General features: G+C 40.6%; 1 protein-coding gene across 1 annotated transcript; it reads right to left on the reverse strand.

Moving 5' to 3' along the window:
- Positions 1-749: 749 nt before the first annotated feature.
- h6pd (hexose-6-phosphate dehydrogenase (glucose 1-dehydrogenase)) lies at positions 750-11224 on the reverse strand. The gene is made up of 5 exons (XM_049023310.1): positions 11101-11224; positions 6842-7507; positions 4973-5090; positions 4078-4347; positions 750-3562 (listed from the first exon to the last, which is right to left on the reverse strand). The coding sequence occupies exons 2-5, from the start codon at positions 7475-7477 to the stop codon at positions 2211-2213; spliced, it is 2376 nt and encodes a 791-aa protein (XP_048879267.1). The 5' UTR covers positions 7478-7507; positions 11101-11224; the 3' UTR covers positions 750-2210.
- Positions 11225-14765: the final 3541 nt, after the last annotated feature.

Raw genomic sequence — 14765 nt, forward strand, 5'->3', positions numbered from 1 at the left:
TCCCAGAGATACTTAACCTTTTCCAGTAGATAGATATTGCTAAGTGAGCATTCGCTATGTGACTAACATGAGACTGCGGGGCACAAGCAGCACTATATCTGTGACTTGCATTTCACTAAACACTTAAAATAGCATTACACCAGCTTCACTGTTTCGAGGGCGGCCAAAGGAAGAGTCACCCCTGTGACATTCGCGAGCCTCCTCCAGAACGCGCTGACCCAGGATAAGCGGGAAGACGAGTGGGAAGAAAAGTCCGAGGCCTGTGACTATTTGTTTTTGATGATTTTGGTTTTTCTCTGTTCTTTTTAGTTTGTTTTTTTTTCTTGTTCTTGTATCTAAGGCAACTCAACCAAAGAAATCAGCATAGATATAACATGGACGTTCCAGGGGTTGCCAGCAACTGTGGTTCGGTTATATATTTAAAAAAAAAAAAAATTAAATTCTTTTATTTATACCCGGGTTTTTTCCCTCATGTTTACCCTGAGTGCCAATAATTGTGGAGGGCACTGTATAGGAATTAAGTGGATGAATATGGCCAAAATATACACTTGGACTTCAGACTATGAATGAAAATATTTTCGATACTTCCAATGTTTTGATCCTCTCTGCATCTTGAGCTTAAGACTTTCATCAACAACAAGAACTTGTGAATGTCAAGGTGAGCATTTGACTAAAGATTTGTCATCTAAGCCGAATTACAGCATGTAAGTGGGAATTTGTGATCAATGGCATATAATGGACCAGACAGCTTTGTTTTTTTAAATAACCTTTATAATTCTGGAAAAGATAATGTAAAATAATACTGAGGAAAGATGGATAAATTAGCACCCGGAATGTTAAAGGCAAAACAAAAATTAAAGGTAAAGTATGATTGCAAATTCTTCTTTATGTAAGAATGGATTGGCCACATTGTCCAGTAATGATCAGACAAGAAGACAATAATTAGCATTGGATTCCTCAGAACGCAAGAGCAAACAGAGCCATTCTATCAGAGTGGTCTGATAGAAATAGACAAGACCGTAACACGTTATTAAATGGAACTTCCATTCATAAAAAAAAAAAAATCACTAGTTTCAGCACCATTTTCCTAGGCAGCTGTAAAAAAAGGCCCATCAATTTCCAACAATTATCTACATTAATCTATGCTGTAAAACCCTGAATAGGCGTTTGCAACCAATTATCTCTGAAATAGAGAACAAACATTCCTGAGATTCAAAATTGCTACAAATCATTTCTTCATTTGAACTCATGCGTTCTATTACACATAAGACATGTTCATTGTGATGTGAAAATATGCACCGCCCGGCCAAAAAAAAAGTCACCGTTTGAATTCTTTGCTGGACCGCCTTTAGCTTCATCATGGCGCACATCCGTCAAGGCACTGGTTCCACAAGCTTATGCAACATTTTTTTTCCCATCCAGATTTGCATTCATTTCTGACCAAGATCTTGTATTGATGACAGGCGAGCTGGACCCTCCGTAAAGTCTTCAGCACATCCCAAAGATTTTCAATGGGGTTAAGTCTGCAGAGGCTAAATCAGGTGTGAAAATGATTCCTCGCGCTCCTTAACCATTCTTCCACAGTTTAAACAAGATGAACGTAGGCATCATTATGCTGGAATGCGTCCATGCCATTAGGGAAGAAAAAAAATCCATGGATGATGGTGTAACCTGGCCATCCAGTAGATTCTGGTACTCAGCTGACTTCACTTTATTGCTGTATAACGATGCTGAGCTGTAATAATGATTCAGTCACTGGCTCTTAAGTATTTGCCGATTTAAATTCAAATGGTGACTTTTTTTGGCCATATCATGGCAAACAAATCATGCACAAGCTGGTATTCAAACTAAAACACAGAGTAAAAGTATCCCTGAAATGTTGAATTTAAAGGGAAAATCAAAAAAAGAATCGTTTTGAAAACACTGTGGCATATTCAAATACTCTGAGGCTTGTTTGAATGCCAATTCAAAAATGTTCAATAGTTTATCATGAAAATCAAACCATTACACACGATGAAACGCACAAAACCAGTGCAACACCAAGAACCTAAAATATATTCAATTATTTGTCCATTACCTTTACCAAAATAAAAATAATCTTGATAGTTGTGCAAGGGTTTTGACGCGTAAAAGAAATCACATATACATACACATTTTCAAATTATTTGGTTTCAGTAGATTTAGAGGAATTGCACCAGTGACCGAGGCCTTCAGCCTAAAAGAGCATCATAGTCGATATACCACACCAGCTTGCCACCAGTAGGCCTGACACCTGTTATGGGCCACTTCTGTGGATCATCCTTTATCCGGCTCAGCTGAATGATCATCTCATGTTTGCTTTTACCCGTCACCAGCACACCAACCCTCTGAGCTTGATTGATGGCAGCTAGAGTAAGGCTCATGCGCTGGTGCGGTTTCGCCGGACTCTCCGTCAGGACCACCAACTTGTACGCATGGGTGTCCAGCTGAGTGCTTTGGAAGAGTGAAGCTGTGTGTCCATCATAACCTACACCCAATAGAACAAAGTGAAAACTGGAACCGTTGACCAATCGGGAGATGTCATTCTCGTAGAGCAGCGGGCCGCCGTCCTCCTCCACACAAAGACGTCGATTGAGGTGTACAGGCATAGGATGAATGTTGAAATAGGGCAGCCGTACATGCTGTAGAAGGTTCTCGTGCAAGGCATGGAAGTTGGAGCCAGGCTCTGACAATGGCACACAACGTTCATCCACCATCCATATGTGCGTTTGCTGCCACGGAAAGGAGTAGTGATGTACAGCCAAGCGCTGGAACAGGGCAACGGGGCTGGAGCCTCCGGACAGCGCCAGGTGGAAAACTCCACCACCCTCTACGGCCTCTTCGGCTGCTGCCTGCAGGTCAGCAGCGAGTCGATCAATGAGCTCCTCCGGCCAGGCCGATACCATGTCCGAGTCACGATACTTGCCGCGCATGACCTGGAAGTTCTCAGCTGTGGCTGACCCCCCAACAAAGTCACGTGAGCTCAAGATTACAGCTTCATTTGTGAAAGCAATCTTCCTGCCTTGCCGCTGGAAGTCGAGGAGATTTTCCGTGTCAGTGCCTCCGGGATATATGCGTGGAGCCTGCTGTGCTAGGCTGTGTAATAAGGGAGTCCAAAAAGCCCAGGAAGCCAGCATGGTTTCTACTCGGATAATGCTGTCCTTTCTGCCATGAAAGATTTGGGAGACGACAGACTCATAGGCCTCCCTCTGGAACGTGGGCATGTAGATGTAGTAACCTGACAAGGGCAGGCCAAACAAGGCAGTATCTCTTTCTCCTGTCACCTCCTTCCAGCCATCATCTGAAACAGTAGGCTTGAAGAGATTCTTGCTGACGAGAATGGCCGAGCGCTGTAGGATACCATGTCTCAGGAGGAAAACTATTTGCTTGGGGCTACACCGGAGGCTGCTGGAATTCCGAACACTAAAGACCTCATTCTTGAAGAGGATGCGGGCATAGGCCACTTGCTCATCCAGCATCTTCCCAGAGGTCAAGAAGATAGGAACTCCATCAAACTGAGTGTTCCTGACAAGAACCACAACACCTACAGGGAACAAAGATGATTGCTAGTGATATTATAATGAAGCACAAGATGACTACCTTTTTCAGCAATTGTACGTAATTCTATACAACAGCAAAAAGGGAATATAATTGTAATAAAAAATAAATATTAGATTTAGATCACAGCCATAAAAAAGACCCAGTAGAAACATATAAAGACAAATAATTTATAAACCACTGAGGGTTTAAAAAAAAGTGTTTTTTTTTTTTTTAAATATCATCAGAACAGAAGATGATCTCTGCTATCAAACAGACAGATCCAACAAAGGAAAATCCATCTTATTTACAATCCATTTCACCCATTTTAAGAAATCTTCATCCAAAAATATTTCTCCAACCCAACCCCCCCATGGTACGCTGAAACATCCAAAAGGTATGTGGAAATAAGATAAATCTGAAAACGCACCTTGATGGGTGTATTGGGTGATACGCGCTCACAAAAGCACACAGAAAGTAAGTGTGACATCAACCGAAAAGCCCTCCTTGTGCGTTATATACCTGCAAAGGTCGGTGTGTTGCTGATGTGTTCCTTGGTCCTGTTAAGCTCCTCCTGTACCTCAGAGTTGTAGGCTTGGTATTGACCAATGACAGCACTAGTCCGGTCGATGTCCTTCAACGAGCTGAAGACTTGCAGCTTCTTGTTGACAATCTCATCGCTGTTGCTCATATTGGCTGGGACTCCCATCGTCAGAAGGAGAAGGATCTCCGTCAGATGGTTCTGCAGCACGTCCCGGATCACCCCATACTGATCATAAAACTGAGCCCTGCCTAAAACAGAATAGACACATTAAGCAAAAGGCAATTTGTATCACACTTCATAGTGACACTTAATGTTGTAAAAGTTCAGTTCTCTTCACTGAAATCAGTAATAGGAAATCCTTTGTAAAACAGTGAACAATACACAATACACTTTGTGAACAATAGAAAATGATGCGAGTACAAAATGCATGAATTCTACGTTCCATTTAGGGCTGGGTGATATCTACCACATTTTATTTTAAAAATATCAAGATCGATCTGTCTATCGTTATATTTAATAATATAACAATAATACTGAGTTATCCAACAACCCTCCCACCCAAAAAAAGCATTATAGTCAATATTCAGGCAAAAGTCACTAATTGGTAAAATGGCAAACATTTCTACAGAAAGCAGCACAATGGCGTAAACAGACCACTCTTATATGAAGGTGTAATTTCACAGTACTGGCTTTTGTTAAATTATTTGTATAATTATTCAGAAAGTTCTATTGGAGGAGTTCTGTCCTGCAGTACAAGAGTTATTTGCATTTAATCTGACATTACTAGATTATTTTGTTTAATTTTTTTGTTTGTTTCAATCTTTTTTAGTTTTGTGGTCCATCGCACGTGATTTTCACAGAAGGAGAGTGCACCTTTAACATCCAGAGTTTCTTTCAGAACTATCTCCATTCGCTCTATGTGATGTTTGTTCCAGATGGGGTCAAGGAAGTTCTTGTTGTCTTTCCGAAATGGCAATATCTGGGAAACCACCTTTCACAGAAGTATACAAAAAATATATATTTGAAACAGATAAAGAATCAAACTAAATGCATACTTGGTTATTCCTTCTTATGTACCATTCCACGGTCTCATGTAACTTTCATTGAAAAGACAATACCATTTTATCAATGATAGAAAAAAAAAACTATGTATGTATAAACCCATTGGCCCTGTAACTTAAGTCTTGTTTCTGTAAACCACAGTGCTTATTCAAATTGCAATGCAGTAGTTTTATCATGTTAAAAGATATGCTCATTCAACATGATTCAAGAAGATCAGGTACCGAGGACTGTAGTCGCTCGCCGCTCCTATGCTGCTGGCATGCTCACTCCCAGACTCACCGATTCACTTGCACTTAACATTTCTTTTATAACGGAAGCCTATCAGCATTCATGATAAGTATTAGTAACAACAGCATGTTGATGTTCGATTGCATGTCACACTTACCCAATAAAGATTGTCCTAAAAATAATTATAATTACTGTAGTAATCTCACAAAAAATGATAATATACATGTCCAACATGTACAATAATGGACACATAAAAAAAATAAAGCCTGCAACATTATTTATGGATTTGTTCTAAAAATGTTTCAACTGAAGTTATGGGCAATAAATTAGATCAGACGATACAACAAAACATTCTCTATAGTTATGTTGCAAAAATGCAGATAACTGGTGAGTGTGAGCCATGGACCACAGAACAGGAGGGCCAGCCAAGGGTCACACGGACCCCAGATCAGGTAACTGGGGGCATAATTAAGAATGCGATGATGAACAAACATGCAAAAAATAACCTACTAATAATTTAATGTAAACCAATAAAACCTTATTAAGAAAAGCCTGAATTATATGCACGTTTTTTTAAAACAAAACGTGATTTTTAGGCACGGCAAACAGCACTGAGCACTCATTGAGTGTTTCCACGTCATATTTTATATCCAGCACTCCTGTATTTGTAGATTGTATATTTAAAAGTACAATGTTGGCAGCATCAGTCAGATCTCAACATGCGTCGCAAGGGAAAAAAGTGTATCGTACGCTGAGCAGGGCTACACTATTCAGGGAAGAGGATAAAGTGACAGGTGGTTTAATCAGAATTTCTGAAAAGCAAACAGACAAGGGGACAGGATGTCATGCCCCCTCCCCCCCGGGGATCAGATACATTCCACAGTCCATGGTGTAAGCAGGTGGGAAAATGACACATGCATGATCCAAATGTGATGTTATGACCACAGGACCCCTGCCATTGGAGCAAAATGAACAGTACTTTTTTTAATTTGTAATGGCCAGAACGGTTTCCTTAAGGTAACATATTACTATTTTTTGATATAATGAGTTAAACATTAATCATGGCGATTGTTTAAAAAACCCCTCCAGAAACAGACAGACAGACAGATCTAATTATTATGAAAGTATAATGATTATAATTGTGATTAAACAATATCTAGGAACAATAAAAACGTATTAAAATCGGGTCGTGGAGATAATCAGCTCGATTAATCATGCAGAAAATCACTTGGAACCACGGAAATTAGCTTTTTTTTTTCACCCAGCAGCCCGTCATTATCAGAACAGCCATCCCATCTGCAGTGGCATACCATCGCCGAATCATTCAACCACTATAGGACTGCCTGTTGCAGCCTGCACATAACATTGTAAGATCAACAGAAGCAACATTTCAAGCAAACTGAATGCAGCAGGTGAAGATGTAGCAGTAATGAAGAGCAGGCTGATTCATACCTGTTTTCCCAGGTAGTGGTCTATCCGGAACATCTCATCCTCATGCAGTGACTTTTTCAGCAGCGTGGCTAGTTGCTCGGCACTGTCCAGGTCATGGCCAAAAGGCTTCTCCAGTGCCACCCGAAGCCACTGCCCCTGGCCAGGTCTACAGCTGCGGCTGATCTTCTCAGCGATATCAGCATACGTGGATGCAGGAACGGCCAGGTAAAACAGCCGGCCAGCTTCTGCCAGCTCTTCATTTTCCAGCCGCTGTCTGATATCTCCTGCTAGATTTTCATAATCTTCTGTAGTGTTCAGCTGCTGGTACTGAGCCAGCTTCAAGAACTGCTCCTTTAGCAGAGCACATCGCTCCTCCGACACCTCCGACGAGCACGCCAGGCTTTTCAGAATCTGAAAGAATTTGGGCTTGCCTTTTGCAGCCTCTGAAAGACCCCCGCCATAGAAGGAAAAGCTATACCCACTGCTGACTTGATCAGCGTACAATTGGAAGAAGCTTTGCCAAAGGTACTTCCTGGCCAAATCGCCCGTGCCACCCACAATGACCACAGACACATGGCCTTTTGATTCCTTGCTGGAGCCCTTCTGCGTACATACACTGTCCAATAGCAAAAAGGTAAACAGTGCCCGCCACATCATCACTCCAAGATGGCCTCCACTGCGTTCTACCTAGAATTATGGGACAGAGCAGAAGAACATCACTACTTTCGTCTCATCATGATTTTGGAACACAGGTTCATTTAAGGCTTTCGGCCTGGCAACATACACCATACTAAGTGGACAAATAAGTCATCAGTCAAATGATAAATGGATGGATGATTCATATAAGGTGAAGATCATATAGCCCTCTTTAAAAAAAAAAAAACGTAAGACAGAAATAAGTTCACTGATGATTTAATATTTAAAAATGTTTGTATAAAACTGTACACCTCTTCTATAGTGCTCATAAATAATACATTAATGAATACATTAAATACACACATTATAAAACCAAACTACAGTGTAACACACATACAGCAATAGTCTGCACGAAAATGATGAAATAATCGATATAATTTCAATAAGATCAGCTTTGATTATCAAATATACTGCTGCAGCACTACTACTGCTAAGAAGCACAATGTTAAGAGCACTATTCAGGTTCAACTCAATTCAATTTTATTTGTATAGTCAATTTTCACAACATTACTTTGCCTCAAAGTGCTTCACGTTGTCCTTGCCCAAAGCCAGAGGCAAGGAAAAACTGCCTATTAGGAAGAAACCTTGAGAGGAACCAGACTCAATGCCGGCGAAGGACAGCAAATTAAAGCCCTGATTTATACAAGCCAAACTGTTAAAACAGCCAAAACTGCTGGCAGAGCCAAGAGCGGAAAAACCGCTCGGGAAAATCATCACAGCAACTCAGAATTCAACCATTTTAAAATGTAAAAAAATATGGTTTTATATATTAAGCCTTTATCACATTTTTAAACATACTTTTTGAGAATTTTCACTCCTGCAAGGTAACATTCAAAATCATTTTGTATGTATGGTCCACACTCACGTGTACGAATTTAAATATTTTTCAGTTGTAGCACTGTTTGAAATAAGGGCCGAGCCCTAATTACGTCTGATAAGAAGCAAACGCTGGTTCTGACACTTATGCTTCACATCCACCTAATACCAACAGCGACAAACACAGCAGTATTCTAGCAAAGAGTATAAGCACTGTTAAATTTGCTCATAAAAGTTCACTAATTCGCTGTTGATTTACTAACGTTAAGCTTTGCGGTACTTTTAGCCTTGATTGGATATAGATTACGATACAGACATTCACCCAACTGCTCGGTTAGGGCATGATGATGCGTCACACATGGCAGCTGGGGACAGCAAAGATTTTCCCAATCTATTTTACTGCAGGTTTTTTTTTTTTTTTGCAAAAGTCACTTATTTAGAGAAAAAAAACACACCAACCAGCCAATTCACCACTGACAAACGACGTGAATAACAGTGATTATCTCATTACAATGGCACCTGTTAACGGTGCCATTATATATTACGTAAGAACAGGTAGAAACATGAAGTTGGTGTTTTGGAGCAGAAAAAATGGGCACGTGTAAGGATCGGCGCGACCATGAGGAAGGCCAAACGATGGCGAGACGACTGGGTCAGAGCATCCCCAAAATGGCAGGTCTTGTGGGGTGTTCCCAGTATGCAGGGGAAGAGATTGCACTGGGACGCACTATTGGAAGAAGACAAGCCAGCAGCGTGATGATCTGTACAATGTTCTGCTGGGAAACCTTGAGTCCTGGCATCTACGAGTACAAGAATGTTACTTTGACAAGTACCACCTACTTAATCATTGTTGTCGACCAAATACACCCCCTCAATGGTATTCCCCAATGTCAGCGATCTCTTTCAGCAGGATAATGCTCCCTGCCACACTGCAAAAACTGTTGTGGAACAGTTTGAGGAATATGAAAAACAGTTCAAAGTGTTGACTTCAAAGTCCCTAGATTTCAATCTGACCAAGCATCTGTGGGATGTGCTGGACAAACAAGTCCGATCCACAGAGGCCCCACCTCGCAGCTTGCAGAACTTAAAGGATCTGCTGCTAACGCCTTGGTGCCAGATACCACAGGACACTGCAGAGGTCTTGTGGAGTCCATGCCTCAGCAGGTCAGGGCTGCTATGGTGGCATGAGGGGGACCTACACAATATTAGGCAGGTGGTTTGAATGTTATGTCTGAACAGTATATATACATATGGAACCCATTAAATCAATTTGAATTAAATAAAAAAAATAACTGACCTGTTTTTTAACGTTCTACATTTCGTTTACTCTAAGATAAAGGTAAATGTTACCCATCCACTTTCCAAACCCTTATGTTGGTCAGGATCACAGAGGACCCTGAAGTCTATCTCAACAAGTACAGAGCTCAGCGCTGCACTGCACCTTGGAGGGGATGCCAGTCCATTGCTGGAAACACTCATGAACACACTCGAAATTACAGTCTATAGGAAAATTGAGAGACACCAGCTTGTCAAACTGCATGTCTTATGATTGCCGGTGGAAACGGGAATACCGTGACGAAAGGCACAAAGCATGGGGAGAACATGCAGACTCCATGCGCAGAGAGCAGAGGTGCAATTTAAATCCTCAACTCTAGAGGGCGGATCACAGCGGGACATCGCGCCACCGAGTAACCCATCTCATCGCAAAAGTTTAATCATCTCATTCCGATTATTCACCTTATTCTAAGAATAAGTAGATACTAAATGTAGATACTAAACTAATTGTAAAGCAGTTTATGAACAAGAAAAATGACCTTTTCACTACTTCAGAAAAGGCAAACATACAAGAAGCAAAGGACAGTATCTGTAATTTACTAATTTACAAGGGTTAAGGTTTTACCAACTAAATATTTACATAGAGAATGTTCCCTAGAACATGTACAGAGCAAATGACAAATTAAACAGTAAAATTACAGTAAAAGTATTGCGCAATGTGATCTCTTACGCCATGTGGCCGGCGGCAGTATTGATCAAACAGTATCCATGCAAACAAAGTAGTCAGGCTACCATCACTGTCAAAGGTTAATAAACCTTAAAGCAACCTTTGGAATAAACTTTCCGGGTTTACTAGATATTATTGTACAAGAAACATTTGAATTGTGCCAAATTCGCGTTCAACACTTACTTTACGACAGTCAAGTATTACTTTAAACATTATCTGTTTTCTGACTGTCAGTGTTGTGTTAAGCACATGAGAAAACTGTGCAAAATAATCACGTTAAAACATAGTATCGCGTGTACATGATTTAAATAACACATTATTTACTGTAGATATCAAGTGTAGGCAGGTATTGCCAATTTCAAGGGTTACAGCATCAAAGCAGTATCAAAGATGTATTATTTCATAACGAAACACCCAAAGTTTGAAGTAGTTCCTGCATATGAATCTGCAGGGTATTGCACAGTAGTAATGTGTTAAAGACAACACTCGTAGTTTCAAATGGTGATTGCAAACCTTACCATGAAAACAAAAAACAACTACTAAAATGACACTAGTGTTAGGAGATTTCAAATATTATTTCATAAGGTCTCCAAATCTTGTTACATTTTGAAATGACTGCATGTTACAGGTGCACGAACGAAAAACCTGTTAGCTGTCTAGCTTTCTTGAAAAAGTATTAGTTTATGACTTAAACGGTGGCTTTCTATGGAGAGTCGTATAGTTAATTTGTGGTGATAAAGACATATCATGGTAACAATGCACGTACCTCATTCCAGCGAGGCGCCTTGCGCTCGGTACCAACACCGTAACTCGGAGCAGCAATCAAGGCTCCTTCAGAGGAAACGCAGGTCGGCTCTCCTACCGTCCGGACCCGATGACGTCATCGACGACGTTTGACGCCGCGTGCGTGGAGTCCCGCCCAAATGGCTGACGAAATGTGTCCAATCAAATGGAAAGGGAAATCCCCCCTCGTGGGTTTGTGTTGGGGAGCAGCTCGCGGATATTGAGTACGTCCTAGTGTCGGTCTAGATCGATCTAGCCAGCTGCTAAAAGGAAGTTTTCTTCATTTTGGGAACATGTTGCGTATATTTCACACCACATGGTAGGTGCAGTTTAGAAAGAGTTATAAAATTATAAACTGTTCATTGTGCTCAGACTGAGACCGAATGCAGTGAAACAACTGAGAAGTATCAAAACAATGACTTTCTGAGTCATTTTATACGTGACTTTGTCACTTTGATACGGACTTAATGTTCCTTTACAGAAGTATGGCAAAGATTTAGAAACACTGTTTGGAGTTTGCCATCAGTACTAACCACACAGCGTGTAAACTTCTCTTATTCCAAAGATAAGGAGTTTATGTGAGACGGAGTTGGTATATATACAACAACTACACTTCATACTACAGCGCTTTACATGAGCAATTTGAGATCAGCCAAGTTAGTCATGGACAAGGGTGTGGGAGAAAATTTCATATGGGGGGGGGGGGATGACAACTCCATAGTTTAAATGCAAAGATCTGTTTTATACACATCTGACATGTCTGTCAGGTGTATTACACCTGTTGTATTACAAAAGATGAATACATAACTTTATCTCGATGTAATAATTCTTCTTGTCACAGCTTCAAGCATGCAAAAGCTGGTGAACATTGTTGTGAAATATTGACAGCCATTCATAGTCGAGGAGGGTGAAGGGTTCAGGGAGTTTGGGAACAAACTGGATCCTACCAGTGTCCTCCCTACTAGGCAGGTGTGTATGACTACAGTGGAAGACACAACATACAGTTATTGTTAGACACTCCATTCCTCTTTTTTAGACTCTGAAAGCAATGGTGGCTTTAAATAAGAGACTAAGGAGAAGGTCAAAGTCCAACTGCAAAGGGTATCTGCAGTGACCCTCACAGCGTAAATAAAATAAATAAAATACAATATGAAGTGAAAATGTTAAAGTTATAAAAGAATAAGCCAGTAAAAATTGGTAGAGGGTAGTCTGGGTTTCCCTACTTAGACTGCTGCCGTCGCGATTCAACCCGGAGAAGCGGTAGGAGATGGATGGATGGATGGATGGATGGATGGATGGATGGATGGATGGATGGATGATATAGTAACAAAATGGTTAGATAAAAAGCAATAAATACAACAGTCACTAAAAGAACACAAGCTAGAGAGAGACAGAGGTGGAGATACGCTGGGGCAGCAGGACCGACAGCAGATGGCAGTCTCAGTCGTGCTGCTGTCTAGGGGGCTGTCTGGACATGCCTGGCGAGCCAGGATGTGCAGGTCACTCACTAGCACCACCAGAAGTGTTGATGCTCGTATTTAATCCAGTGTGGGTTAGAGGCAGAGACAGGAGAACCTTCCTTCTGGCTTGATCACTTCATTCAACCATGTCTTAGGTTTCAGCAGTAACTTATTCTGCACGTTTGTTAACATGACACATTCCAACTGTGTCTCGAGTGCCCCCTAGTGGTTTTATCAATATACAATAAATGTTCAACTGCTACTGATTTTTTTTTACATATTTTATTAAATAATATTTTATTTTAATTAAATAATAATAATTTAAAAAATAGCAAAATATATTAGAATCTTTCCATTATTTCTTTACTAAATGTATTTTTGTGCCTTTTTATTTGTGAGGTCAGAGGTCACTGGTACATGATCAGTATAGGGCTTGATTGTTACTGGTATCTTAGCTTTCATATCTGCTAGGCTGTTTGATATCATCATTCTCATTCCCCAGTATGCTGAGTCTGGGCCCAGCTGGCCTTTGTAAGCATATTTGCTCAGATGTGCAAATATCCCCTTTGCTACCTGTCGGATTGGCAAGAGGACTTACTCTCAGCGTTAAGCCCCGTGTAAAACTTTGGTTCCAGACTCTGGTGTCCTCTCTGGGCAGGCACCCACATGGGGTCTCCGTGGTGGTCAGTGTTCCAGCTTTCAGCACAGGCAGAGGTCTTACACGCTGGTTATAGCACTTGCGTTGTCATTACTGCAGCATTCCCAGTTTCTGCTTAGCATTCACTGGCTGTCGGGCCATAAGCTCTTAGTGGGAGACTGGAAGATCTCCCATAATCACTTCAACAGTGCCAGTCCAGTTACTGAGGAATGTCTTAGTATCAAGCAAGCAGTATCAGGGTCAGATCAGGTTTGCCGCCTCAGGTATTATTTAGAAACCTCTGTTAAACCTACCTACATACTGGTAGACTGCAGGATGAACCCCATATGAAATTAAAAAAAATAATTTCCACACACACAATGGATGAGGGTGACATTACTTGGTTACTACGTAAAATATTTAACAGAGGATCGCTGTGCTAGGAACAAACGTCTTATGTAGAAAGAACTGCACTGTCTATCCATTTAAATCTTGCTTAGTTCATATAGCTGCAGTTACTCTATCTAATGATTAGTAGACATGTCACACATTGCAGAAAATGGCCAAGCACCTTTTCAGGGACATACAGCAATGGGGCAGGTCCCTGTATCTAGAGTATCTAGAGATTGTGGAGGGAAGAATTGGACAAAAAGCTAATGCTGAAAATAATATTGTTATTGGAGCAATATGTTGACACATTCCAAGTGGGGGTGGATCAGAAATAATCTGTTTCTTACACAAGAGGGGGGACTTGCAGTTTTGTTTAAGAACAGTGTTAGGCTGGAATGGATGACATCGTGAAGTCGCCCCTACTGTTACAGCGAACGCAGGGATAAAGGTGCACTTTTTGAAACAGAGGAATATGTATGCTGGACCTCCTGGCCTGAAGAGGAAGTGCAACATCAGCCGGCAATAGCAAAGATGTCACCACTATCCCTCGATGTTTTCTCGGGATCTCCTGAGATCCAGTCCTGGCCTTTTTCCTAGGGTGTCTCTTGGTAACGGCATATGCAAATCAGACTCAGAGAATAATAAAAAAAATCCCAGCCTAATCTGAATTCAGTATAAACATTGAATGATTGGTTCCAAAGAGATTAACAATTTATGGAAAGATTCTGCTGACACAGTGGGAAAAACAGGCCACATTACATTTAGTGTACCAGGCATTTTGACTTTTATGTTTATGAAAATTATTTAAGTCTGTTGACTCCTTACAATTCAGATTTATTTGGAATAACAAAACACACTATATTATAGGGAATATTCTAATTTAAAATACTGCAAATAATGGAAATCTAAGCAACTATCATTTTCATATATTTAGACAAATTTTAGGAAATCTTACCAAGTACAATTTTACTTCTTTACTTAACTTCTTACTGCACTGACGGATAATGTTGTTAGTTTTAAGCCTTCTTGTCTGCAAATAGTAACAGTTTATCTTAAATTTGAAAGGCCATTTTTTTGCAGCTTCACTGACAGAGGGTTTGATGTATTCAGTCCTCAGGCAATTGACCAGAATTTCAAATTAAACTGGGTAAAGAAATGTTT

The sequence above is a fragment of the Brienomyrus brachyistius genome, chromosome 8 (genome assembly GCF_023856365.1).
Source record: "Brienomyrus brachyistius isolate T26 chromosome 8, BBRACH_0.4, whole genome shotgun sequence".
Classification (NCBI taxonomy): Eukaryota; Metazoa; Chordata; class Actinopteri; order Osteoglossiformes; family Mormyridae; genus Brienomyrus; species Brienomyrus brachyistius.